General features: G+C 37.5%; 2 protein-coding genes across 2 annotated transcripts; one reads left to right on the top strand and one right to left on the bottom strand.

Moving 5' to 3' along the window:
- Positions 1-1,012, top strand: LOC144655011 (uncharacterized protein KIAA1958-like). The gene is made up of 2 exons (XM_078515233.1): positions 1-226; positions 441-1,012. The coding sequence occupies exons 1-2, from the start codon at positions 1-3 to the stop codon at positions 1,010-1,012; spliced, it is 798 nt and encodes a 265-aa protein (XP_078371359.1).
- Positions 10-27,004, bottom strand: LOC144655506 (uncharacterized). The gene is made up of 21 exons (XM_078515748.1): positions 26,909-27,004; positions 24,250-24,335; positions 22,395-22,994; positions 20,420-20,719; positions 18,708-19,052; positions 17,040-17,327; positions 14,004-14,312; positions 13,611-13,901; positions 12,797-13,096; positions 11,833-12,135; positions 11,011-11,361; positions 9,429-9,558; positions 8,940-9,136; positions 7,859-8,043; positions 7,220-7,309; positions 6,270-6,806; positions 5,437-5,648; positions 4,737-4,777; positions 3,980-4,076; positions 1,575-3,185; positions 10-1,312 (listed from the first exon to the last, which is right to left on the bottom strand). Exons 2-20 carry the CDS (start codon positions 24,314-24,316, stop codon positions 2,984-2,986), a joined length of 4,845 nt encoding a protein of 1,614 aa, XP_078371874.1. The 5' UTR covers positions 24,317-24,335; positions 26,909-27,004; the 3' UTR covers positions 10-1,312; positions 1,575-2,983.
- Positions 27,005-27,374: the final 370 nt, after the last annotated feature.

The following is a 27,374-nucleotide window of genomic DNA, read 5'->3' on the forward strand; positions in this document are numbered from 1 at the left end:
ATGGCGGAAAACGTTTTCTTCGAAGAAGTCGATGACGAAATCCTCGCTGAAGCAGCGGAAAATGTAAAAGATAATAGCCCTAACTTAGAAAGGAAAGAAAACGAAGAGAAAAAAGTCGGAAACCGTTCTGTTCAACTCTCCGAAGACGACCTGGACAAGATCGTTGACCGCTCTGAAGCACAAGCGACAAAAAACGCAACAAAATGGGGTGTGAAAATATTTGAAGGTAAGGACACAACAAGAAAAAAACAATTAACTGTTCAACTGAGAGCCATTTATTACGACTGTCTGCACACTTACGACAATTTGCACTGAGAAACGTAAACAACTGCAACGATAAACAAAATGGCTGAACAACAACATTTACAAAATAAACATTTAACAACGAGAAAATTTCAGTGTTCCGTTTGAATAAAAAAATAGTTCAATGTTTTTTTCAGACTGGTGCAATAACAGAGGCGTGGATAAAAAACTTCCCGAGTTGAGCGACGTGGAGCTCGACCAGATTTTGCGGCGGTTTTATGCCGAGGCCCGGGCGAAGGATGGTGAATTGTACGGTCGCTCGTCATTGCTTGCGATCAGAAATGCAATTGAACGGTTTTTAAATAATCCTCCGCACAACAGAGGCATGAAAATAACAAAAGGCGAAGCCTTTCAATTGTCTAACAAAATGCTCAATTCAAAAATTAAGGTCCAGAAGAAGGACGGAAAAGAGAACGTAAAGCATAAACCAACCATACCTCCTGGCGATCTCCGTAAGCTGAGCGCTTCAAGTGTAATTCATGGCGGTACTCCGCTTGGCCTCCTACGCAACGTATGGTTCAACACTTCCCTGTACTGGTGTCGAAGGGGCCGAGAAGGTCAACGTGAACTCCGTCACGATAGCTTTGTGTTTGAAGTAGATGAGGATGGCCGTCTGTACGCTCGCATGAATGTTGACGAAGCGACCAAAAACCACCCCGGCGGAATTGTTGATGTACAGAGTTCGCAAAAATTTGGGCGAATGTACTAAACCTCCAGCGATCCAAACCTGGATGGACTATCGTGCCTGAGAAAGTACATCTCTAAGCGAAATCCAAGCTGTGAAGCCTTTTTCCAGTATCCTAAGCGAAAAGGAGTTGAAGAGTCTGACGATGTTTGGTTTGAGAACAGACCGCTTGGCGTGTGCAAGCTCCAAAGCATGATGAAAGACATCTCCAAAGCAGCCGCATTATCGCAGATCTATACCAACCATTCTGTTAGAGCCACGGCAATTACCTTATGGTCTGATGCACAGATTCCCTCCTGTCACATAATGAATATACCGTATTTTCTCGTTTAAACGCCCCCGGCGTTTATTTCAACCTTGGCTTGATAGAGCCGGCGTTTATTTGATTCCAGGAGTTTGTTCAAACCCTATGTTTCTCAGAAATAATTTTTATTTATTATTTTTGACAGCAATATATTTAGACATTATTTTCAAAGCATGTTAAACCTTTAATAATTGTTTAAGGGGTTTATTTTCAAATCAGCTTGGAGACCCGGCGTTTATTCGGGGCCCGGCGTTCAATCGAGAAAATACGGTATCAGGTCACCGCAACGAAGACAGCATCAAGCACTACAACACGAGGCCTTCGGCAAATCAACTTCGCCTGTGCTCTGATGTCCTGTCCGCGGCGTGTTTTGGTTCCTCGCCTTCTACAAGCACTTCAGACCCATCGCTGCAGGCTGCTTCGCTTGTTCCACTGCAAATGTCAGTTGTTCCTTCCATTACAACCTCTACAATTTCGCAGCAGTTCCAACAACAACAGCAGCAGCAAAATTCTCCATTTCAAATCCTTGGAAGCGGCGGCATTTTTAATTCATGCCAAATTCAAAACGTAAATGTTTATGTAAACAAAGATTCATAGTGGCCTTCAGTTCAGTTCAGTTTGCTGTGTAAATTTTGTGAACTTGACTTCAGATTTTTATATAATCTGAGTACTTTTCAGTGACTTTTGAAGACGAAAACACGTTTTCACGAGACCGTTTTCACTCAGTTCGATCTTAAATTCTTTGCTTCAATGATCTTCGTTTGTCAAAATGACAGCATCAGGACTAGAGTGGCCAATCAAATTACAAGATTTAGCATTGTTAGCCAATCAGGCGTTTGCTGGCGTTTGCATGTAACACTTCAATGGTATTAAATTGCGTCAGTTTCTCGATCTCGTTGTTTTTATTTTCACTCGCGGCGTATAAAATCTATATCATAAAGCAAATAAAGAAGCCTAAGCCATGTTTTATACTATCATAAAACACTCCGGGCATTTGAGAACACTCGTGAAATGTAGAAAACATTCGCCTGCGGCTCATGTTTTCTACATTTCCCTCGTGTTCTCAAATGGCCCGTCGTGTTTTATGACAGTATAAAACATGGCTTAGGCTTCTTTATTTGTTAAATAAAACATAGGTTTTTAGCCAATCAGAGCGCGCGCAGACTCCTATCTATATTATAATAAATTATATTTCTATTTTTATTTTTCTCTCTTTGCAGGCTCTCTTCAGTGGCCACGCGTGTGGCGAAGCATCGCGAAGCCAAGAGTTTCGGCGAGCAAAAGACTCGCTGACATACCGGTTCGCTTCGCACGCAGAAACTTGCGGTCTCAACGCTCGCGCGTTGTCTTTCAACAGGGCCTGCTCGCAGGCTTCTCTCTAACGAAACAAGCAATATGGGAAATAATGTGCAATTCCTTTTTAACACTAAAACTAACGGCAATATAAGCTAACAATAGAAAAAACGTCCAAAAATTTTTGTCCCGTTCCTGATATCTCCTTGCTATCTTTTCTACTATGTTTCAGTACTGTAGACAGCTTTCGAAAACTCAAATGTAGACAAAGGAGTTTTGCGATTATTATAACACCACTTCTTCTTTAAATTACGAGCTTAAAACGTTCTTTCGCCCTTAAGCCCTTTCGGTGTCAGCAATTGTTGCGCTTGTTAAAGTAGTATCCATGGTATAATTCTCTACAAAAACGTGTTCTCAGAGCCTCCAGTTTCTTGTGACTTTGATTCTTGTACCGCATAGTAATCCTTAGATTCGTCCAATTTCTCAAAATCAAAGTAATCCACTTCCTGAAGTATCAGCTGTTCTATTCTCTCTAACAGTTGTGAAAAACTCGGCCGCTCATCCGGGTCTTGTTGCCAACATTCCTTCATCACAGCGTAACTAACAAGAGAGCAGATAGACATTTCAAAAGTTACAAGCCTGTTCAACAGCTCTAAAGGAGATGGAAATACACAAAGATGTTTTCTTTGCTTCGTTGCTGTCCAACAAAATGACGCGGTATAAACACATTTGCATATTGTGTGCTGAAAACTTTAAAGCTACACTCGGCTAGTTTTCTTGGTAATTTTCTTTTGCATTACACTCTTTTTTATATTAGAACCAATCGATAAGAACGTTGAGACTGATATTTTCCCAAAAATTTAAGAAAATGTATGTATCGGTTAAAATAAGAACATCCTCAGGCTCAGCCACAAGTTTTACACTTTCGTATAAAAAAGGTGTATAATTGTAAACAGAAGTGAGCTCATGTTTGCTTGGAATATTATGAAATATTAAAAGCTGGAGCATTGGATAAAGTGATTCCAGAGTTTTTATTGGCTTTCTGGCCATAAGATATCGATATAACAGCAATTACAACCCAGCGATTTAAACAAAACACGATACGTGGTACAAAATTAGACGGTAGATATCAGATAATATGCCCCGTCGAGAAGGGGGCTAATTGTACCACGCCCGAAAAACATGGTCGTCAGAGTCATCATTTAGTCATTTTTTTTAAAAAAAAATTGTATATCTTTTCTGATATATATTTCTTGGTTGCATAAATGAAGCAGTTATTTAACTTCAGACCGTGGGAAATGGGATGACTGACATTTTCAATCTAGAAGTGGTGAAAGAAGTGTTACAAAAGAACAATGGCAATAAATTTAATCAGAATTCAAATGGAAATCTACCATTCATCCGAGCACAGGTCAGGTTTCTCCATCCTGTAACCAGTCTTCAAAAGACGGATAAGCTCTGCGTTTTCTAAGAATGGGTAAGGTGAACCACCTAAAAGAAAAAAAAATGTTATATACTTATTATATATCCATAGAGCAATTGTATATATATGCATAGAGCAATCGTATATATATCCATAGAGCAATTGGCAAGAAATGTATTTATGCAACATGCCTATAATGTAAAAAAGTGCAGCTGGTAAGAGTTATTGACAATTTATATTGGATATGTTGTCTTGATTAATCAGTAAATACTCAGGAGTAAAATTCAATTAAATACAGTGTTCCTTTTTTGGTGAATGAGAATGTTGCGATCGCACAAGGTGAGGATACGATGAGGCGAGGCGAAGAGAGCCGACATTGAGATGAGAAACGTGAGATATGAAAATTCGTTAGAAAATGTACGAATAACGATGGCGCTAATTCTCCACTCCCTTGCCATGATCCTTCTTGATTATCACGGTCCATACACCCATAACTGACGAGATTAGTTGATTGCTTGTCAAGCAATGAACTAATCTCTAAACGCTATTGTTTTTTCCACTCGACACATTTTTAATCAATTTTACTGCTAACAGTTTTATGTTCTAAATAAGAAACATTACCACAATTCAATTCAGTTGAAATTACGAGAATATGTGCTATTCATTAAAGAACTCAGTGGCAGGAATTCTGTTCAATAAGACAAAAATCAAAAGAGTTAAACGTTTACCGAGAGTTGCAATTTCCCACATGACGACTCCAAACGACCATCTGTGCAATAAGAACATAACAAAACAGATAGAAAGGATTAAAACCCTAAAAGAACAATATGTTTTTGTTCAACCAATTTTGACTTGGGGGAGGTGGGGAAAATGTACCAAGTGACCACTCTGATTTCAAAGTTGCATAATTACAAACAATGTCCAGGCAAGAATGACCAGCAAACTGTCTAAAATTTATTAGAGGACATTTTAATGTGGAAAGTTTTGTTTGCATGCCCCGACGATTCCTTCGTAACTACGTGATAAAGACCAAGGGGTCTCAATTATAATCTAAGCGGTATTTTTTATACACTTTGTCTGTGGCGATCGGTAGACTTAATTTCATTAGAATGATTCATCCGATCTAAGATTTTTCAAACACTAAATTTTCGGCGGCCTCTGTCCACCTTCATCAGAGTAAAAATGAGTTCGTACTTTTTTTTATGTTTACACATTGTTCAACCTTCATTACAGTTACTATATAACTCATAATTTTTATTTTTTATAAATGGAAAGGGGAAGGCACTTTGTTACCGAGTTTCGCGAACCTCAAAGGACCATATGAAGTTTTGTTTCCGTGAAAATTATACCAAAAAGAAAAAACACAACGTAACTAGCTTTGGTAACATGCCTCTCTCCCTATATGTATATTCACTGGGGCATACTTACACATCACTTTTGGAAGTGAAGATCTCTTCATAAATTGACTCAGGTGCCATCCACTTCAGTGGTAGTCTTCTCTGAGTTTTTATTTCATACACCTCGTGATACGCTTGTCTCATCAAACCGAAGTCTGCAACCTTGAGCATTTTGCCGTGGTCAACGAGAATGTTACGTGCCGCAAGGTCTCTGTGAACAAGGTTCTTCTCAGCAAGGTAGTTCAGTGATTAAAAAAGTGCGACATTTAAATGGTAACCCTTGCTATTTAAATTGCACAACAAACTGTTTTTCTTTTGTCCAAGCCCAAGGGGTATGGAAAAAGGCGGTGGGCAGTAAGAAACGTGATTAACCTCTTCTGTATTAAACGCTGTTGGTTGGCCAGTTTTCTGTTAATAGCACATGCAATTATTCTGTTAAATGGAATAAAATATATAGGGCCCGGTCATTCAAAGAACTTTAGTCCAGTAGCTTGATTTCGATTTTATAACTTTTCAGTGGTGGTTTCCAAGTATGTTGTTATCCCCTCAGTTTTGACTCTGGTTAATTTCAACTCCACAAACCATTAATATTGATTCAGAAATATACCTTTACTAAACTCCCAGATAAAATCATAACCACCTTCAGTGTACAATTGCTTATAGGTGTTACACTAAAAGCTTACATATAACTTTTCTTTGTTGTATTTTCATAACATTTTCGTTTTTTATTGTTGATGATCTTATTGTTTAGCCCGCAGAAAAGGTGGTTTAGTGGGACAGAATGCACAGGGCATTAACGGTCTGTTCTGCAGACCATTGTCGTTGTTTGTTTGTTGTTGTTTTTGTTGTTTGTGTTGTACTCACCATGCCTCGTACTATCTGCCAGGCGAATGACAATAGATCTGCTGGATGAAATGACTCGCAATCTGCACTGCATTCATCACCTTTTTTCTCAATCGAGACATTTTCGTGTTTTGACGCCGAAAATACGACGAGAGGTACTGCACATTCATCACTAAACTCAACACTGGCTTGGTCTGTAACATCGCCGTCGAAGGAAGACGCAGTGTTTTCGGGCAAAGAAATCGTTTCATTTTCATCCTCTAGACCTTCCTGCTTTGACATCGAAAATGCGACAAGAGGTACTGCACATTCATCACTAAACTCAACACTAGCTTGGTCTGTAACATCACCGTCGAAGGAAGACGCAGTGTTTTCTGGCAAAGAAATCGTTTCATTTTCATCCTCTAGACCTTCCTGCTTTGACATCGAAAATGCGACAAGAGGTACTCCACATTCATCACTAAACTCAACACTAGCTTGGTCTGTAACATCACCGTCGAAGGAAGACGCAGTGTTTTCGGGCAAAGAAATCGTTTCACTTCCATCCTCTACACTAGCCTGAAAAAGAAAATAATGCCCACATCCCTCTATGAGACACGCCTGCAGGGAATTATGGTAGTCGTATTCAGCAAAACAAGTTCAAGAGTTGGCAAGGTTGAACAGAGCTACTATGAAAGGTTGAACAGAGCTACTATAAGTCTCCTAGAGGGAATTTGGCATTCAGTATATTTAGGAACCCAAGAACAACCCACAACATGTGGAAAAGTTTAACTAAACCTTTTCTATAATTGACCGAAACGAAACAGAAAACAACTAGTTCAAAAGAGTTGATTACTGGTTTAATTTCCATTGCAATACCTTATCGTACATTTTTATTACCAGCCACTCTTAAAAAGTAATAGGTTACCTCACCTTTTCAATGCTTCTGTATTTTAACAATGGCGCAACAAATAAAGCAAGTTTATACACACCTGTTCAAAATCTGTTCTTAGCGTTCTTCTTTTTGCATACTCAGTACCATTTTTACCACTTACGATGCCGTCTCCAATGAGGCTGATGATCTAAAAATAATTAATTCCAATGAATAATAGTGATAGGAAATAAGCCTACGACGTAATATAATAGTACTCAAATCATATAGCATACTGCGTACTATAGTTATTAAATAGGGCCTGCTGGAAAATCAGGGATATTTATAGAAACCATGAAAATCAATTAAATTAAAACAAAATTTTTATATAACTGAGCTAGAAAGCTAAGAAAAGTTTTATTATTTTTCTGATGACGAAAGCTCATAAGAAATGATAGTATTGCAAGGTTTAAACGGTACTTGTATAAATTACCCATTGAGAAATACATAACATAAGCTGCTTTTAACAGTTCATTCGGAAAAAGACCTTCAGGTTGTTCTTCCCAAATATAGAACTTTTATAATTTAATATGCGTTATATTATGATACCTTTTTTTAGAATATTTTCAATTAATCATTTCAGTATCGCTTAGATTATGTAGCATTGAACAGCCCATTAAAGCCCAGGTGCATTGCCAAACAAAAAACACGAATGATGGCAACCAAAAAACATTTTCAACGGCAAGTTTCTAAATGTCACCTGTCGCCTCTTGCGTATTAGCCACTGACGAAGATCTCCATGAGCTACATACTCGATGACAAGATAAAGAGGTTTAGTCATAGTCCAACATCCCACAAAACTCAAAACATTTTGATGTTTTCCAATTTGCTTCATACGCTGTATCTCCCCAAGGAATTCTTTCCTTTGCTCTTCGCTAGCATTGTCTGTAAATGAATAAAAGCAATGGCGATTGACCAAGTAGAAATGAAGCAAATAGATTAACAAACCAATGCTACCTGAAAGTATTTTATTGCAAAATAAACAAGACAAACCCATTCTAACTTGTTTGGCTACTCGAGTAGGCACTTGAACAATTTCGTACTGGCCAATATCCCTTCATAGTATACCAAAATTGGTAATTTATCTATATTATAGAGCCGAAATCCACGGGAATATGTAGCTGCATAAACGCAGAAAATCATATTTGATGCGACGTTTTATTCTAGACACAGCCACGCTTGACAGTGTATTAGTGTTTTAAGAGAAAAGTCACCGTTTGAAATAAAATTGTTTCTTCCTTGATCGAATTGGTCAAAGAAAAAGTCTGCTTGAGCCGTGTATACCAGGATGTATGTCTAACAATTACCTATATTCCCAGGGGGGTACTCCGGGATCAAAGTGACGGGGATGATCGAATGGAGACAAAACTCAGGACCCAAAAAATCCCTAAGTCTCCCGACATTACCCAAAAAAAATCCCTGGACCAAAAACAACACCCAAAAAAAATCCCTAGTCAAATTACCCCTAAATTGCCAAGGCAGCGCCAAGGCACTTTAGTTTGATTTTAATACCCCAAAAAATCCCCTATTTAAATCAAGTCACCCAAAAAAATACCTGCCAAATTCTCCTACCCAAAAAAATCCCGGAATCGAAAATTTCGACCCCAAAAAAATCCTTCGCACATCCCCGTCACTTGGATCCCGGAGTACCCCCCTGGGCCTATATTGGACAACAGCAGCCGCGGCAGCAGTAGTAGCTGCAGCAGCCTCACCACCACCACCACCACCAACACTGACCAACAACGTCAACAACAACAACAACGACAAGAAAAACAACTTACCATGCAATTCTTTAACAGCAACGAACTGTTGTCTCATTTTTCTTGAACTTTCCTGATTATTATTAAAGTACTTCAATCCGTCTGTATAAGTTGCCAAGTGAACCCTTCCGAAGGCTCCCTCACCAAGCGCTGCTACAAATGTAGTTCTTATTGGGTGAATTTCATAATGCTCAAGGACCTCAATGTCTTTCGTTGTTCTGGAACAAATAAAAAAAAAGTTATTTATAGGTTGTTTTTAGTGCCTTTTTTGTTTTCGAGTAAAAATAAGCAAAAAAGCACAAAGCCCTTATCCAGGCAAAGACAGTGTGGGTGATTTGGCCAGTGTAAAGAAGTCATCATTTGAGTGTAGCAAGTGCCCATGGTTAATCACTGTATGCACGTCTATCTGATCGCCAAAACCTGTCAGAACGTGGCAAACTCTTTCATATAATTACTTTACCACGTGTTAATTTTTTATGAAATCATGAGAGCGAAAGAAACTGAACATACCTTCTTTTAACAGTATGGGTTTGTTTCGTCTTTGTCCTGCAACGCATTATGACAAAAACTAGGACGACTGCGAGGAAAGCTAAACTGGCGACGATGAGAAACGTTGTCAGAGTACTTCCCGGCGATGACCCTATGAAACAGAATACAAAATGAATGCATGGAACTAAGGATTGATCTCGAGTTTGCCACTTGCCTTGGTTTCTGTAGTTGATTCGATGGCGTTCCAGCTATACCTTGTATTAGAAGATATTTAAGGAGGCTCGATGTAGTTTTTTTAGACTAAGGGTGGTTGTTTTGAAAATTAAAATTACCTAGGAAGCCAATGTTCGATTTTTGCCAAAATACACCATAATGATCAAATGTGACCAAATTTCAATTTTTTACCCGTCACTTAGTCACAACGGTTACCATAGCAACGATTGACGTTTTCTTTTGTTCTCAAACAAGCTTGATTTTCTCGAAATCTAGACTGACACTTGGTGTTTATTTTTTGATATGTTAAAGTTTAGTAGATTGACTAACTGTTGACGAAATTTTAGAAAAATCTGTAAGAGCGTTTTCAAGTAAATCAAGAATGAAATTTTTTAGAAAAACACCGTTTTAATATAAAATAGGCGCCTTAAAATTGTTTCATATTATTTGAGCACAGTTTCTCTCACTGAAATATAAATACTTACACCATCAAAGACCATTAACTAAAAGCGAAAGACTTTTTGCTTTAATTTGTTAAAATATATCGACTGCCGATTGTAAGAAATTATAAGAAAATACCAAAAACTTCATTCTTGATTTACTCTAAAACGCTCTTACAGATTTTCCTAAAATTTTGAGCACAGGTAGTAAATCTACTGTACTTGAACATATCAAAAAATGAATACCAAGTGTCAGTCTAGATTTCGAGAAAACCAAGCTTGTTTGAGAACAAAAGAAAACGTCAATGGTTGCTATGGTAACCTTTGTGACAAAGTGACGAGTAAAAAATTGAAATTTGGTCATATTTGATCATTATGGTGTATTTTGGCAAAAATCGAACATTGGCTTCCTAGATAATTTTAATTTTCAAAACAACCACCCTTCGGCTAAAAAAACTACATCGAGCCTCCTTAACGCGTTCGGTTTGCAATCCGGGAAATTCAATTGCAAATGTGATTGGTTCTCTTATGGTAGTACTCAGGACCTTATTTAGGTGAACGTTGTCAAGGGCGAAGCCATGGCTTACTTAACCGAATGTAAAACCAGGAAGTCTCATTTGATAGCAACAGACTTATTGCCGGTTGCTGAGTGCTTTTTGGCCATACTGCATAAAAAAAGAGCCACTATGCTTATCGCTTATATATAGCTGCGGAACACAGTCGAAGGCGCGTTGCCACTAAGGAAAGAAATTACTTATAATACTGCAATTGTAAGAGCTGGTAAGTCTAAATCAGATCTGTTTTCATTAAGTGACAAAAAAATTGGCAGCGATTGGTTTGCCATTTACTCATGGAAAACCTGAGTTGGTTATCTTATTGTTATACACCAATCAATGCAAAATCTCGTTTTTGTGGTTTTCAAAGTAATTGCATAAGAGATAGGGAATTACCTGCAGTTGTTGTGTCTCCAGCATCTCTTTGTGCATGTATTTGGCCTCCCCCTGTTGTTATGGGCCATGCTTTTGAAGGCGAATGGCTGCCTCCTTCCTCGTTCCAGGCTTTGACTTCAAACAAGTAGGTCGTGGTACAGTTTAGAACTAAATTTTGATGATTGGCATTCGGGTCAGTCACATTTCTTATGTTCCATTCCATGTCTTCAGATCGTGATCCCTTTTGTTTGTAGTGAACAGTGTAGAAGAGTATTGGGCAGCCATTTGATGGTGGTTTATTCCAATTGATAGTCACGTTACACCCTGGAACTATTGTTTCAGTATTGCTTATAGTAGGCGTATCAGGGCGGTCTGTTAATGAATTAAAATGTTGGTGTTAATTTTAGCTTTAATTTAATATTTTCGTCTTTTTAATTTATTTCGTACTTTTTAACTTAAAAAAAATTGCAAACATTTTTAAGTTTTTCGATGTTAAAATTAACAATCTACGGCAGACTATATTTATAACAAGCTTTGCATATAGTTGTGTATGGTTAAACAAATAAACTAATAATTATGCGCCTTTCAAAACTTTAGGAATTCATGTTTTGTTTGTTTTTTCTTTTTTAGATTGATATGCGACTTTGAGCGCGATGCTTAACGAGTTTGCCATTTGAAAGCAGAAAGGTCCCTGAAGAGTCCCTTGGCAGGGCGAAACGCTACGTCAGACTAGCCACGAACATCTGCAATTCACTGAGAGTGCATATCATATTAGTTAACAGCGGTGATAAGTTCCTTTATGAGTTATTTCTTATTTTTATTATAATTGACTATTGCAGTTACCTGTGTTCTCCGTTTTGATAACCCTATGAGATGGTAAGCTATACCCAACTCTGTTCTTAGCCATCACTCTAACCTCGTAAAACGTAGCTTTCTTCAGGTTTGAAAACAAGCAAGATGTTGATTGTAAAGCGTCAAATGAAGAACAATTATACCATGGACTTTTTGAACCGTTCCTCTTTATTTGGGCAAGATAATCTGTAACAGGTCCTCCAAGTGCTTCACGTGTTGGTGGGCCCCATATGATGTTAATTGAGTTACACTGCCCGGAATCTGTCTGAAACATGGTTGGTGGGTATGGAACATCTGAAAAACAGAAAAATAGCAATAATTAGCCAAGTGTCTTTGTTAAACTTCTGTGAACCATTTATTTTATTATAATATTATAATCAATTAGAATGTACGTTGCAAGAAGATGTCTCCAATAAGTAGCGCAGCTGTGGCCAGCTAGTAGCATGAACTCGCAGGACAAGGATATTCCATTTCTTTTCTAGATGTGATGCCAAGGGTACCACCTTTAACGTAGTTTACCCAATAACTCGCTGGATCCCACTTATACTCTTAAGCGAAAGGAAAGTACATGAACTGTGTACTGTGTAACTATGTACATGAACTTCTTTCATGGGCAACTCGATTTAGACCCGTTTGCTCTCTGGTTGTTTTTTAATAAGTAGCAGCAAAGATTCTTTAAAACTATTTTTGTTCTTACGATTAACTTACTTAAAGTTAGAGTAAAGTGCGACTGAGCAAAAAAGCGATAAGAAGTCAATGGGTTTCTTTCCATCATGCAAAAATCACCATGCAGGATGGCAAGCAACGCACTGGAACATCTCAAACAAGGAAAACCGGCTGTAGACACTTTGTTTTAAAGGCTGTCACAGTCCCTTGTTGTTTGTTTTTTTAGAACGGCAAGTTTGGTTACATGTGGGTAATTGCTGAAAGACGCCTATTTAAATTGCATCATTACCTTGTGCAGTTCTCAGATGCCATACCGTGCTGTTACTGTGTCCTAACTTGTTCCAAGCAGACACAATCACCTCGTACACCTTACTGTATTGAAGCTGTAACTCGTATCTGGTAAAAGTCGTATTAGTGATGTTCTGTGAAAACCAGTTTTCGTCCCTAATGGCTGGTCCAACTATTCGGTAGAATAACGTGTACATAGTAATGTGACAGTTATAATCCGAGGGTCTTCTCCACGTTACTGTAATATTTCTTCCATTCGCTTCCGTCTCGTTGTTTAGGATCTCGGGAGGTTCAGGTGGACCTAAAAGTATACGATAATAATAACTCCTAGTAAGATTACTTTTACCAACAAATAACGGTGTACCAGACATGACATTATTATCATTTATTGTTATCATCATTATTATTATTGTTATTATTATCATTTGTTTCATTATCATTATCATTATTATGAATAATAAAAATTAATGTCACTTATATATTAAGTATTAGTTGATTTGCATGGTGATTTCGTTCAATTGCAGAAAAAAATATATTTCCTTGGTTTCTGTTATATTGATCATCATCGTGTTATTTTTATTATTTATTATATAATTGATTAAGTTGGTAATTAACTAATCAGTAAATTAATTGCTAAATTAATTAATTGTAATTGTATTATTAATTTATTAATCAATTTATTAATTTATGTATTAAGTAAGTTAGTTAGTTAGTTAGTTAGTTAGTTAGTTAGTTAGTTAGTAAGCTAGTTAGTTAGTTAGTCAGTCAGTTAATTTGCTGCCACACCTTTTACATAAACTGTAAGTATACCACACCTGTGAAGTCTGCCACAAATGACGTGTTTGACCAATCGCTTGGTCCCTTTCTGTTTATTGCTTGTACGCGTACATAGTATTTCGCTTCCTTTACCAAACCACTGAACGAACAGCTCTTGGTCTCTGAGGACGTTGTGCAGTTGCGCCAGTCTTCATGTTCCATTCGCACTTGAGCCTGGTAAGCAGTTATCGGTCCTCCTCCAGAATCGGAGGCTGGTGATTTCCAACTGACGTTGAACACGCCACAGTTAAAGTCTTCCACGTCCTCAAGCGATGGTCTGAAGGGAACTCCTGGTTTTTACAGGGACAAAAAAAACAGACGTCAAATGTAAGCTGTATTTACTTTTCATACTTACTACATGTTACCCTTGTTTGAACACAACAGGCATTTACCGTTCTCAGTGGACACTGACACCATCGAGTCTTCGTCGAAATCACTGTGTCCACGCTCATTCCATCCTAGGACAATGATATCATAAGTCCGGCCACATTCTAACCATAGTTGATAAAATTGTTCGTGGTTATGCTCGGCGTTCATGCGTTTGGATTGCCATTCCATTCTTCCACTGTTTGAATCCGCAGACTCTCTGTGATGGATAGTATAGCGTGTTACCGGGCAGCCTTTTCTTGGAGGAGGCTTCCACGAAAGCTTTACACTGCAGCCAAACGACGTGGCATTTACATGAAACTTAACTGGTCTTTCTATAAGGCAAGAAGACGTTATTCTATATGATGTCCGTCTCGTCATATGTTTTTGTCTTCGACTTGTCTTTTACACGTTTTCAGTGTTAGGTGCATCAACCTATGGACATCTTTGAAATGAGCCAATCAAAACCGATACGTACTGGTGTTTGTTTGATGCAAATGAGCTCACAAGTTAGTGAGCTGTGATGGGTGCATTTCGATCCGTCTTGCTTGTTTAGCATTGGCATGCCAATAGATGGATGCCGCTATGTGGCCTTGCGCAAGAACACAATGCAATGACCCTAATCTCGTTCCGCGAGATGTGGGAACGAGATTGCAATGACCCCAGTTACAATATGTCCCTTTTTCAGTTTAAATAAATATAGGATATTGACCAAGTTCCTTTTTTGCGTGTTTATGGGCCTCGACTTCGTCTCGATCCATAAACACAAACACGCAAAAATAGATCGATGCCAATATCCTGCCTTCTTAACCAAACAAGCTTCGTCAATAAAGGATTTATTATACTGAAAAGGAAGCTATTTGCATGCACAATCGATGGCGCACGCTAAAATCATTTCATCGTTTTAAAAGTTGATTTTTACGCATCTAGCCTTAAGGACATTCATCATTTTACAGTTTTTTAATTCTTAATCCCTATTTTTAGAAATTTCTGTATTTTAATTCAAATTTTAAATTGTATATATTATGTAGTTGTAATTTGTAATCCGAGGGCCGCTTGTTTGTCAGTAGTTTTTACTGTTTGCCGTTACCCTCTTTTAATAAAGTTGATTGATTAAAGTTGATTGAGTTGAATGAGTGACTGTTAAATTCTTGAAGAAGGGAGACGAAGTAAACGACCCGACAACAGCGAAATTCATTTCCTTTTAACCCTAAAAAGGATATTGAAATGGGTAAAAATGCGAATCAAGGTTGAGTTTGAAGCCTTAAAACAAGAATGTCCATTCCATCTGGCCGCCAGCTTTTAATTATTGGACGTTTTGCAGAGTATTTGCTCGTTTCTGGCGCTCCTGGCGCTGTGGTGCAAACCTGCTCTGATACCGGCCGAATATTGAAATTGCGATTGTTGAAAGCCTTTGTGACTTACCACTTCACAGGAAAAGCTTGAACTTTCTTACACCATTGATTTAAATGTTCGACCCACCCTTATTCGACGTGAGCTTAGAGGCTTCGGTGAAAAGATGTTTTAAAAGCTTAGTGCCTGGTTCGCCATGCCGTCCGCTTTCCTTCAATTTTTAAAGATTTTACACAAACGACAAGTTTGTCGAATTCTTTACTCTTCAGGTATGTCACTGACTTCTCTCCCTTTTCCGCCGAACAAAACCGATATCATGTCTTCAAGTCGCTTTGCGTTTTAATTTTTACGACTGAATTTTTAATTCAGGATGTTTAGGGACCAGCCTGGCCACTCGCATGGTCGGTCCATCATCTGTAAACTTTTTGTTTGCAACTCCGCTGACCAGCAGATATAGGTACTTGTAGAAAGAGTGTAGCAAGGCGGCCTTATAAAAGCGGCTGTAAAAAGGCGGCCTTTTAAATTTAAACGGGTTTGACAAAAAAAGCAAGAAGCAAAGGAACCAAATATGACTGACAATTACGTGTAGAAAGTAATCGACCGCCAAAGAGTGGACATTGAGAGCCATCAATCGATCGATGACTTTTGTGTAGACCTATTTGTACAGCTAGCGTCGTACATGAAGGAGCATTCGAAAATTAAATCGGGTTTTACACGAGCTCCATCAACGATGGATATATCTAGAAACCACAGCAGTGGCTTAAATCGAGTGCGTCGCTGCTTGTTCGCAGGAAAATAAAAAGCTTTTCAGATGTAAAAGCACAAGTACATTTTTACCTGAATCAGTCTATATGTTCTGATATATTTATTTACAGCGTTATTACTAAACGGCTTACATGTATATGCTTTTATTCTGCAATGCATACCTACGGAGCGATATAATAAACAAACCATTTTAGTGCTACGGGTTAAAAAAAAAAGAAGAAAAAAAAAACCCTGACCCTTCTGGGTTTTGAACCCACAACATCTCGCTCCCATCTGATCATCATCCAAGGACCTACACGGGTGTGCTAATCAGACATGCTAAGTCAAGGGAGACGAATATATCTTATATCAATGTGATAGACATTCCGCCGATTATCTGTTATCATGTTTCTTTATTTCTGCTTTTTTAATCGCATCAAAGAAATGTTTGAATCACCTGATGCCCATATAATTTAAAGGAATGAAAACTAAACGTAAAACTCGGTGAAAAAATTCAGTCGTGGCTCGAAGAGCTCTTTGATTTTTATTAGGTGGTTGTTGTTTCAAATAAAATTAGCGAAACTCGTAAACATTTGTTGTTTAATTTGTTTGCTCTCATTCGCTTCAAGACCTGTCTCATTGTTATCGGAAACCCTTTCGCTAGAAACAGACGGAAAATCTTTGTGTTGTTTCGGAAAATAGTTTCATAGCGCAAATTTGCGACGGATCGCTTTTTGAAGGAGCGCCGACGGAATTCAGTGAAAACTTTTCCACTTGCGTGAACACAGCAATGGCTCCATCTTGGCCGCTCTGGTAGCCAATCAGAGCACTAGATTCGTTTATCTTGACCGCTTACGGGGCTAGTCATATAATAAGGTTAATTAATCGTTTATTTCTCATAAAAAATGGTTACATATTAAAATAGTGAGAATTGAAAGACCATAGAAACAGAACATAATACATACCTGCTATTGTTATTATCTGTCTCTTTGCCCACGAACCAAAGGTGTACGAATTTCGTGCCCTGATTCTAAACTCATAAACCGTATTACTCTTCAGTCCATCAAAATGATGGAAGTTCCGAGCAAAGTGGCTTTCTTTTTTGATGGCTTGTCCTCTTCTGTCAGCCGTCGAATTTAATTCCATCTCAAACTCAGTGAATTGCGAAATCCATTCAACTTGTATGGACCTTCCACAGTTGTCAGAGTTTGCAGATACAATTTCTGGAATTTCTTGTGGCATATTGAAAGTCTCTGTGGAAAGATTTGTAAAATCAAATTAGCTAGTGAGTTGAAGGGACTTTGTCACGGCTGAGTTAAGTTTATTTTATAAAGTTTTGCCAAATACTCGTTATGAAACTTAATATTTGCAAGAAATAACTTCTATGGGTAAATGACAAAACCATAGCTTCATTACAACGAAATGTGTCTCCCAGGCGTTATAATTTAAAGTTACAATCAAACGAGATTAACTTTGAAAATTGTCAGCCTAACAATATTTCAAAAACCCATATCGCAATCCGTTTCACCTTTGGCCATCCGTACCTTCTTTTATATTTGCTGTGTTATTGTAATGTTCCTTCACTGTTTTAAGCGGTTATTTTTATATTTCACCGAACTTGATGGCCATTTCCTATGCTTTAATTTTTCTAAAATCCGTCACACAGTTCTTTTAATCTCTAATCTCCTTTAATCTCTTCACTGTTTTAAGCGCTTATTTTTGTATTTCACCGAACTTGACGCCAATCCTATGCCTAAGTTTGGCTAATCTCTAACCAATAAGTCAATATTTTAATCGAAAATGCAAACTGCTACAATTGATTAACATGAGAGGTAGGCCCTCTATCGTGATCATAACATACTTGGTGCGAATACTATAGCCGGAGCCACTTGCAATTTGGTATTTTCCTCTGTTTTATATTCCTTATCATATATTACTATACACCAAAACAAAGGAAATACCAATTCAAATTGTACTCATGGTAGAACTAAACCACAACTATGTGAGGTTGATGAAATGCTTTAGCAATGGTTTTGTTTCGTTTTCCAGGCCTAATGTTCTCATGGTTACTAACGGAAGCAGAGAAGAAGTTATATCAGCTCATTTTTGCGCAAAATGACCTCAATAATTTATAAATTCGCCGTGAAATTACGCAATTCGTACGAGAACCCCTTATAATTAGTTTTCCAAATTCAGGGATAAAATGTGTGGGAAGGAAAGACCTGATAGCATGTTAATTCATCCGGCAAGAAGAAGTTCAAAAGAATTAAGCACTGGCATTTGTTCTATAAATATCAAATCACTTGAAGATGATTGTGCGTCAGTTATTTATTTAATTATTTATTTATATTTTTATTAACAACTGGCGATAGTATATTTCGGTTCCTGAGTTTTGATTGGTTTTCAGGCAATGGTATATGAGCTCATATACCATGGACCATGAATTGGGTAGGTGTACGAGTCAGCGAGAACAGCCGGTGAGCTCAAATATTGCAATTCTTTAGGTGTTTTTTAATAAAACAATTATTTTACTCGCCCTTTTTGGATATGTGTGTCGTGGATACGCGCCTCGTTAAATATTTACTATCTCATATCCAACGCACGCTCGTGGAATAATTATTGTTAAGTATTACCTGTGTTCCAGAAATTAACATCATTTTCTCCCAGAGTAGTGTTAGAACTCAGCAATGCGCACTTGTATTGCCCAAAATCCTGCTTAGTAAAGTTTGCAATCCTGAGAGACGTCCATCCAGTTGATTGCAGGCAAACGTCAGGAGGTTCAATGCTGTAAGACATGTTATATTTTCCATCCTCGTGGATGTCCCTTCCGTTGAACTTCCATTTCCAGTAGTACAAGCTTCTGTCTCGGTAATCAAGGCTGTTGGCCACGCACAAAAACGTTGTACGATTGATATCCTTGTACTGAGCAACCGCAAAGTTGCTACCCATTACGTATACTTTGGGTAGCGACGGTGAACCTTAAATGAACGGATAAAGTAAAAATGAGATTACCATTAAATAACCTGATAAAATTGCGTTATAATGTCACTCCGATACAGGTAGATTATTGCACACGAAAAAAAAAAAAATTGAAAGCATGATCTAATGACTTAAACAACATGTATCTGATCTGCATGTGCTCAAATATAATGTTCACTTTTTCACTTTCACCAAGAAAGTGAAAAAATCAATATTCCTTATTAGTTACTATACCTCTGACAACATTTGTTCTTTTTATTATAAAATCATGTAAATACACCATATTGCAAGGTAAGCTGGACTATTTTGTAGTCCTTTGGTTTTTCATTTAGAACTAGAACTCTTCCTGCATTACATGGAGCATCACATTGGGTTCAACGTGAATAAATGAACGAACGAACGAACGAACGAACGAACAAACGAACGAACGAACGAACGAACGATCGATCGAACGAACGAACGAACGAACGAACTAACGAACGAACGAACGAACGAACGAACGAACGAACGAACGAACGAACGAACGAATGAATGAATGAATGAATGAATGAATGAATGAAAACCCACGGTATTATGAGGCGTGTTAGGCCTCTACTAAGTGATGCTAATTAAATAGAGTAAATAAATACAAGAAAATAAACTAAATAAATAAATGAAAATAGATTTCTAAGTCCTTAAGTAAATTTTAAAATGAAATAACACATTATAATAGAATAATGAGAATACCATAAATAATTAAGTCTTTTATAAGTTGATTCTTCTTTGTGCCCATTACATCTTCACTCCGGTTTAAATGTGTACCTCAAATTTTGAGGTTATTAAGCGTTCATATATTCAAGCTATTGTTTAAACTCATTGCCTATTCGTTCCGATGTATTTGCCGACAAGCCGGCATGCTTCCGAAGATCGTGAAGAGCGCAACATCTTTGATGTAGGTGAGATGTATTCTTTTGTTAACAGTCTGAAAAATATCTCCAGGGAATCTGCTTGACTGATTTTATTTTCTATCACTTTCAATGCGTGGAAATATAATTCATTTACTTAAAGTCGACTGCAAAAGTTTTAAAAGCGAGTGGACGCGCGCAAAGATAAACAAAGCAAGCTCGCGTATATTTTCTTTTTACCAGATGAAAATATTTTCGATGCAAACAAAGCAAGGAATTGTGTAAAAAGGAATACCACATAGAAATAAAACCCAATAACCCAATATTTGTCATCGATCTAAGACTATCTGGCAAAGAGTTACATGCCTTAGCGGCAACATAAGTGCCAAACTGTATTCGTAGAAGAGACCCTGTTTTTGCCACTTGGGATTTAAAGGTTGAACAACGTGTCAAATAAAATGAAATAAAAGAAAAAGACGTACAAGAAACCAAAACTGTGAGGTTTCGTCTCTTTGTGTTATACTTGTTTCGGGCTTCACAGGTGTAGTTTCCATCATGAACACTTTGCACGCTGGAGAAATGAAGTTCAATAGTGATAAGTCCTACAACTCCGTACTCTCTAGTGGAAACCGTTCCGTTTAAATCACCGCGTTTTAGCTCTCGACCATTCCTCATCCATTTTACGTCTGGAGAAGGGATACCCCATGTGTAACACTTGAGAACGTGGCTTTTACCCGCGAACAGAGAAGCACGTTTCTGATCAAATCGTATCCACGGGTTGTCTAGTGTTGGAACAAAAAAAAAAAGGTTGGTCTGCACAATCATTGAATGGATTATGAAATAAAGTAAACGTACAGTACAGTACAGTGGTACAGTGGTCTCTTTGCAAGAACCGGTCACACGGTGCAAAATCCGTGATGATGGATCACACAAAAATTCAACAACTTCCAACTTTAATCAGCAATGCTTGGCTTCTCTTTGTTTTGGATGCCCCAGTGGGTAACTTGCCATCCAGCATGTACCATGTGACTGGTTCAAGCAAAGGGCACATCACTTTGGAAATCTGGGCCCGGTTGCATAAAAATACTAAAGATTACGTGTTATGAACGCCACGTGTTATTATTAGGCCACCGCGTCTCCCACAGATAAACTTCTTCTTAACCCTTAATATGTTGAAATTATTCCTAAAAACGCGTTTTTTATAACCGTTAATCGATTTTCTTGGCCCTACGGTCCAAAAGTTCTCTAAATTCGCTAAAAATGCACTTTCTGACAATGCAGGAAGATTTTGATGAAATTTCCATGGAAAAATGTACAATATTTTACTTTGGCGCATGCGCATAAGCCAAAATTTGGACTTCTTTTTTTTTTTTTTTTTTTTTGCTGAACCTTTCCGATTTTTTTCCTTGCTCCTTTCCTTTTCGTTTTTCTCTGCTTTCTTATTCTCTCTATCTTTTACTCTGTGCACTTCTTCTACTGGCCTGAAAAGTTTTGATCTGAATCAATGGAAAACCCTGGAAAGGAGATCATGATCAAGTACGGGTATTTTGGCCTGTTTTAGCACCAATTTTACACCAAAAACTGATCGTGTTTTTTTCGATTAACTCTGTCGGAATGCAGTCAATATTGAAGATGGATAGTCCTGTGGAAAGATCTATCCTAGCTCTATAAGATGCAAATCACAAAAATCTGCTGACGTGTAAATTAGTGACGTCATAAGTGGCAGAATGGCCATTCCTCCAAATCCCGGAATAATCCGCGCTTAGCATGTTAAGGGTTAAAGGATATTTATTTTGCAAAAATAAATGGTTTTATGTAGCTTGTTTCGTAAGTATTTACCAGCTTCCGGTTAAATTCCCTCCTACTATGACTTCCGGTTACATTTTCGCGGGCTTTTAGGTTATGAAGGCGCGGTTACATCGCCTTTACGCTTATGGCGTCCACGAGTGAAGAAAAGTTTCCCCTCCCTCCGCTCCCTGCGTTCTGTTGTTGTTGGTTTGGGTTGGCGGTTTCTCCCTCATCTTTGCTGGGATAATACTTTAAGGTTTACATATTTTAAGCTTTCAATCCTTGAAGTAAAAAATAAACGGCCACACCCGTGGTCAAAATCTGCCAAACGGTAGTCTTGTCTTTTATTATCCCAGCAAACAGAGCTTTGCCAAAGCAACACACACATACTTGTTTATATGCATGACATCTAATCTAGGAGGAACAGGATACATAAAGCTTAAAAAAGAAAGAGGCAATGCGATAATAAAATGTGCTGTCCATGAACGCCACGTGTTATTATTAGGCCACCGCGTCTCCCACAGATACACTTCTTCTTAAAGCTTATTAAATTTCGCTCTATCGAAAATTGTCTGACGCGTTACTATAAAACGACAAACATATTTTAGGTCAATTAGTCTTAAAATTATCTGAAATTCAAAAACATTAAGAGACGTGTCTAGTACTCACCAATAGCCGAACAAATTTTATCTTTTAAGACGTCCTCGAATTCGGGGAGTGAAGAAAAGCGTTTGACCATGATCAAATCATCCTCGTCCCCCTGATCTTCTGTAATATCACGCAGCTCTTGCTGATACTCGTCAACCCCAATGCCAACGATAAGAAGGCGAACGCCTCTTTGCGTTAGTGTTTCAGAAGTATTTTTTAAAGGGTGTTGTTTTAATGCTAGAAGAGAGCTACTATGAGAAAGAAGAACAGCAATCTTTGGCATTCTTAGACGAGAGCCTCCATGTGTCCCAAAAACGTAGTCCGATGTAACTTGCAAAGCTTGATCGATTCTTGTTAGGGAATCGATGCCTGCATCTTGACTAGCTATACCGTCGATGAGATTAAAAAAGTGATTCATTTCAAACTTTTGTGTTAAGTTCTGTTCCACAATTGCCTGGTGATTGTAAACGACGATCGCAGAGTTGAAGTGCGACGACTCTTTTGCAAGTTTTGTCATGATGTTCTTGATGAAATCTTTTATCAGACGAAATTTTAAAAGACTAATGTCTGCGTTGTCTACCATAAAGGCTATGTCCGCTCCATCGCTGCACTGGCTTGCAACTGCAAAAAGATAATAAAACAAACATTTTTTTAATAATGATGGTGTAAAAATTTCTTATGAATCAAACAACCAACCAACCAACCAAACAACCGACTAACCATCCAGCCAGCCAGCCAGCCAGCCAGCGGGTGAGCCAGCTAGCAAACCAGCCAACGAACAAACAAACCAACCAACCAACCAACCAACCAACCAACCAACCCATCCATCCATGAATGAATCCATGAATCCATTCATTCATTCCGTCAGTCAATCAGTCAGTCAGTCACTCAGTTATTATCAGCTAAACAGCTTTCAACGATTTCTTGTTCTAAAATTAAGCACAGGTTAAGAAAAAATTATTTCCAAAATTGGTTAAAGGTCCGAAATTGCACGTCAGTTAGCTCTAGAGAAAAATTCAAACACAAAGAAATTAAAAAGGACTACCAATTAGAAGAATATCTCACTACAGTTAAAATATGCAGGGGCATCCATACCAGTTGAAGAACAAAAGTGTTTTGGTATGTAAGGAAAACCACGTAGAGGACGAACAGCATTTTTTAATGTATTGCAAAGGGTATAATGATATTAGAAAACAGCTTCATTCTATCGTGTCGCAAACTGATCCCTGCTTTGTAGATTTAACTGATCATGAAAAAGTAATGTACCTTTTTAAATTAGATAGTTAGGCTACCTCTAGAATCATAGCTAAATATATCTATCTCATGTTTCAAAAAAGAAAATAAATTTTAAATTGAAAGTTAAAACAATAAATAGCTGTATAATATTAATAGTCCAATTATTACTGTAAACGTTTGCATTGTAATTTCATTGTTTGTTATTAAGTAATTTGTTAGCATAGTTGCTATAAAACCTTTATTGTAACTAGACCAATACCTCCCTTTGGTGTGTAAGGCACAATACTGTCAGTCAGTTAGTCAGTCAGTCAGTCAGTCAGTCAGTCATTCCATCACTCAGTCGGTCGGTCAGTCAGTCAGTCAGTTAGCCGGCGAGACAGACAGCCAGCAACAGTTTCAACAATATCATAGCTTTATTATACAATCTTCCTTCAGTATTGCGCGCCGATTCTTGGTTTCTTGGTCCATTAGAGTTACTTAAAAAAATATGTTGGATTTGGAAAGAAGAACATTTTGACAGGAATAATCTCTTTGTGGTTTTGAGCTCGCATAAATCATTTAATTAAGTCAACAAAAATGCTTTGTTATATGAAATTTAATTGCTATATTTAAAATTAATTTAAACCACTGCTGTACTTACCTGCCCTGACAACACGTTGGGTCAGGTAGCAACACAAGGCGCAAAACATGACTTGATAGCATTTCATTGTGCCTTATACTTGTGCTCTGTGATAAATAGTAATACAAGTTAAATTATAACAAGATCATTTTCAATTTTTATATTTACACTTTAAAATGTGAGTTTCCTTCTCCATTCTATATGGCTGGCCTTTATGCAGATGCAGTCTGCAAGTTTCTTTAGTTTCTGTCTAACATAATAGTACTATCTCATTATCAAACCGAAATATGATATGCCTTGTCTTTTAGACTGAAGACACCTAGAAAGCTATAAAAGGGGATAAAGAGATAAAGAGAGAGGGAAAGTATTACAGATTCTAAGTTATGTTGTTTATGTCGTCTCGCGTCCATCTGAAATAATTTCATTTGATTTGACCTTTCGCTTTAATCTCGAATCTGGCAGCGACGTAAGAAAAACAATAGCAAGAAAATTGCACGGGATCGATAGAACATTTATGTCTTTTTTGAGTTTTTATCAATTAAAAGCTTTTAGGGGCAACCCTGAATCAAAAACGGTTACCTTTAAAAAAGCTTGTCTTTAAAAGCCTTTAATTGAAAAACAAAATTAAAAGACGCGCCCTGAATTATTGCAGAGGACATGTCTATATAATTTTATGGTTATCATAATAAAAGTCCGTATATCCCGTATAAATTTGTTGTTATTCTCTTTTTCTCACGTCGCTGCCAGATTCGTGATTTAAGCGTAAGGACATATGGAATGAAATTATTTCAGATGGTCTTGAGACGACATAAACAAGAAAACTGGGGGTCTGTTACTTTTACTATAATTATGTAAGAGTGGGATTGACGAGGTTGCTTATGAAAGATGTGACATGTCGATCAGTTTAAAAAGGCTAAAACCTCTTCAGAAAAGAAAGCTCAAGAAAAAAAGAAAAAGAGATGAAGAAAAAAAGACACATTGTGTAATCCAGTTTAAGGTACATCAGCAAAACGTGTTTAGTTAATCTTGCTGAATGGCGAACAACTATTGTATATATTTAGCTAAACGAATCCTCCTCAGTTCTGAGTTCGTTAAGTTTACAGGAAATAACTTACATATGTATTTTACTTCGGAGAACAAACATTTGCCAGTCTTTTGTCATGATAAATCGTATCCCAGCCCTATATACGAACGCTCAAACTTGTTTAAAAAATTAACAAGATGTGCATACATAACGAGTTATCACCTTCTTCCTTGACATTAAATTAGCAACTGCCTCCAATTGAATAAATGTGGTGTCTTAGTTTAAGATAAGGGCCTTTGGTTTTCCAAATGGTCGTTTTCTTGAATCATATCTTATACTGGTTACTTTCTTTCAGTTCTGGATTCCGTATTTGTACTATCATATCCGAAGGCTGTTATCCTCTGTTGTGCATTAGTGCATTTGAATGTATTTTCGTCTAAAGAATAACATGTTTACTTTAAAAACGTGCTTTAAAGATAAGTACTTCGCGAATATTAATTAATGCGTCTTGCCTGAGTTCTGCTTAACATACACCGTACTAATTCTGTTAATCAGTACACACTCAGCCTACGCTTTTATTTTCATTTATTCGATTTTGTCCTGTGTTTCTTTTATCGTTTTAAGCAATTTTTCCTCTCGAGTTTTTTTTAACACGTTTAAACGTCAAAGAGCATGGTGTTACGGGCTTGCCTCTGAGAAGCTTTGTGGATGAACATGACAACTTAATGGGCAATTTATATCAATATCGATAATGGAAATGCTCGAGAAATGTTAACGACAAAAGAATTGACTTGACAGCCAGCTGCTAGCTGGTTTGCTTTACTGACACTTTTGATATTTATACCACGTGCAGAAAAAAACCACAATCACGGAAACAATCCTTGTAACTTGCAATCCTTGTAACTATTTAACTGCATTTCAGTTACTTAATGTGCGCACTCACATTTCTCAAAACTGTTTTTCACAATAATGACATTACAATGCAAATACGTGCAATTTAGACACCAGTACTGTTAGTACGATGTAATGATAATGATAATGATGATAATGCATTTGTATAGCGCATTTTCCATACGTTCCATTGTGCTTTACACACCAGACCACAACACCGGGAGCCGCTTTGTGCCCTACTCTTTGCGAATAGTGTGTGGGTTCTTTAACGTCCACTGTTATAAGACTGAAGATACAGGGGACGGGACCTACGGCTTATCGTACTTTTCCGAGAAGACTAGAATGTCTAACCATTGTAAGCCTGACATGTACGAAAATACAAGACAAACGGATTTTTAAGGAGCATTGTCGTGGTATTTTAACCCGTTTTCTGATGTTATCAAATTGAATGAAATCTCGCAATGAGAGCATCTTCTTGTTAAAGTATATACCTAAGAAGTGAAAATAAACTGGATAAGGTTAAGACAGATCACGAACGCGACACTTAAATATTTGACCATTTTTTTTTATCATGGGGTGACCGTTTAAACGCAGCTTCTTAAAAGCTTTTCATATACACTCTTTCTCATTTCCACCCGTTTCCCTAGCTCTTTAGTACATGACAATTATGAATAAGGGCGACCTGACCGTCGTTCGTAATACTGCAACAGCAGATTTAACGTTGTGTTGAACTAGGTGGTTTCTAAAATACATTCGTAGCCTTACCTTTTTTGTAAAAGAATTGGAATCCTTCTCTTCATAGAGTGGGACCCCTTAAACGCTCTTTCGTTTACTAGATCTAAGAACACGCGCACCCTAAAAGCAATTAATGGTGAACAGAGAGAGAAAGCCCAAGGTGATATTGACCACTTTTTAAAACAATATTTGTCGTGGAACTTGACAGCTGTCGTTCCGCATCATCCGCCTTATTTTACACTAGCGTGACTTCACGTGGAAACACTTATGGTATCGGATAATAGGGATGATAAAACAATACATATTTACATGAGAAGTGCGATAACCATGTAAATATTAATCGGGGTTACACACTAACGTGACTTCACGTGGAAACACTTATCGTATTAGATAATAAGGATGATATAACAATACCAAATTACATGAAAATGCAAAGTAGCCATTCAAATGTTAATTGAGATTAAATAAAGTTTGTGAGATAAATGAACAAAAGTGG

This window comes from Oculina patagonica, chromosome 5, assembly GCF_052425735.1.
Source record: "Oculina patagonica isolate OP01 chromosome 5, crgOcupat, whole genome shotgun sequence".
NCBI classification, from domain to species: Eukaryota; Metazoa; Cnidaria; class Anthozoa; order Scleractinia; family Oculinidae; genus Oculina; species Oculina patagonica.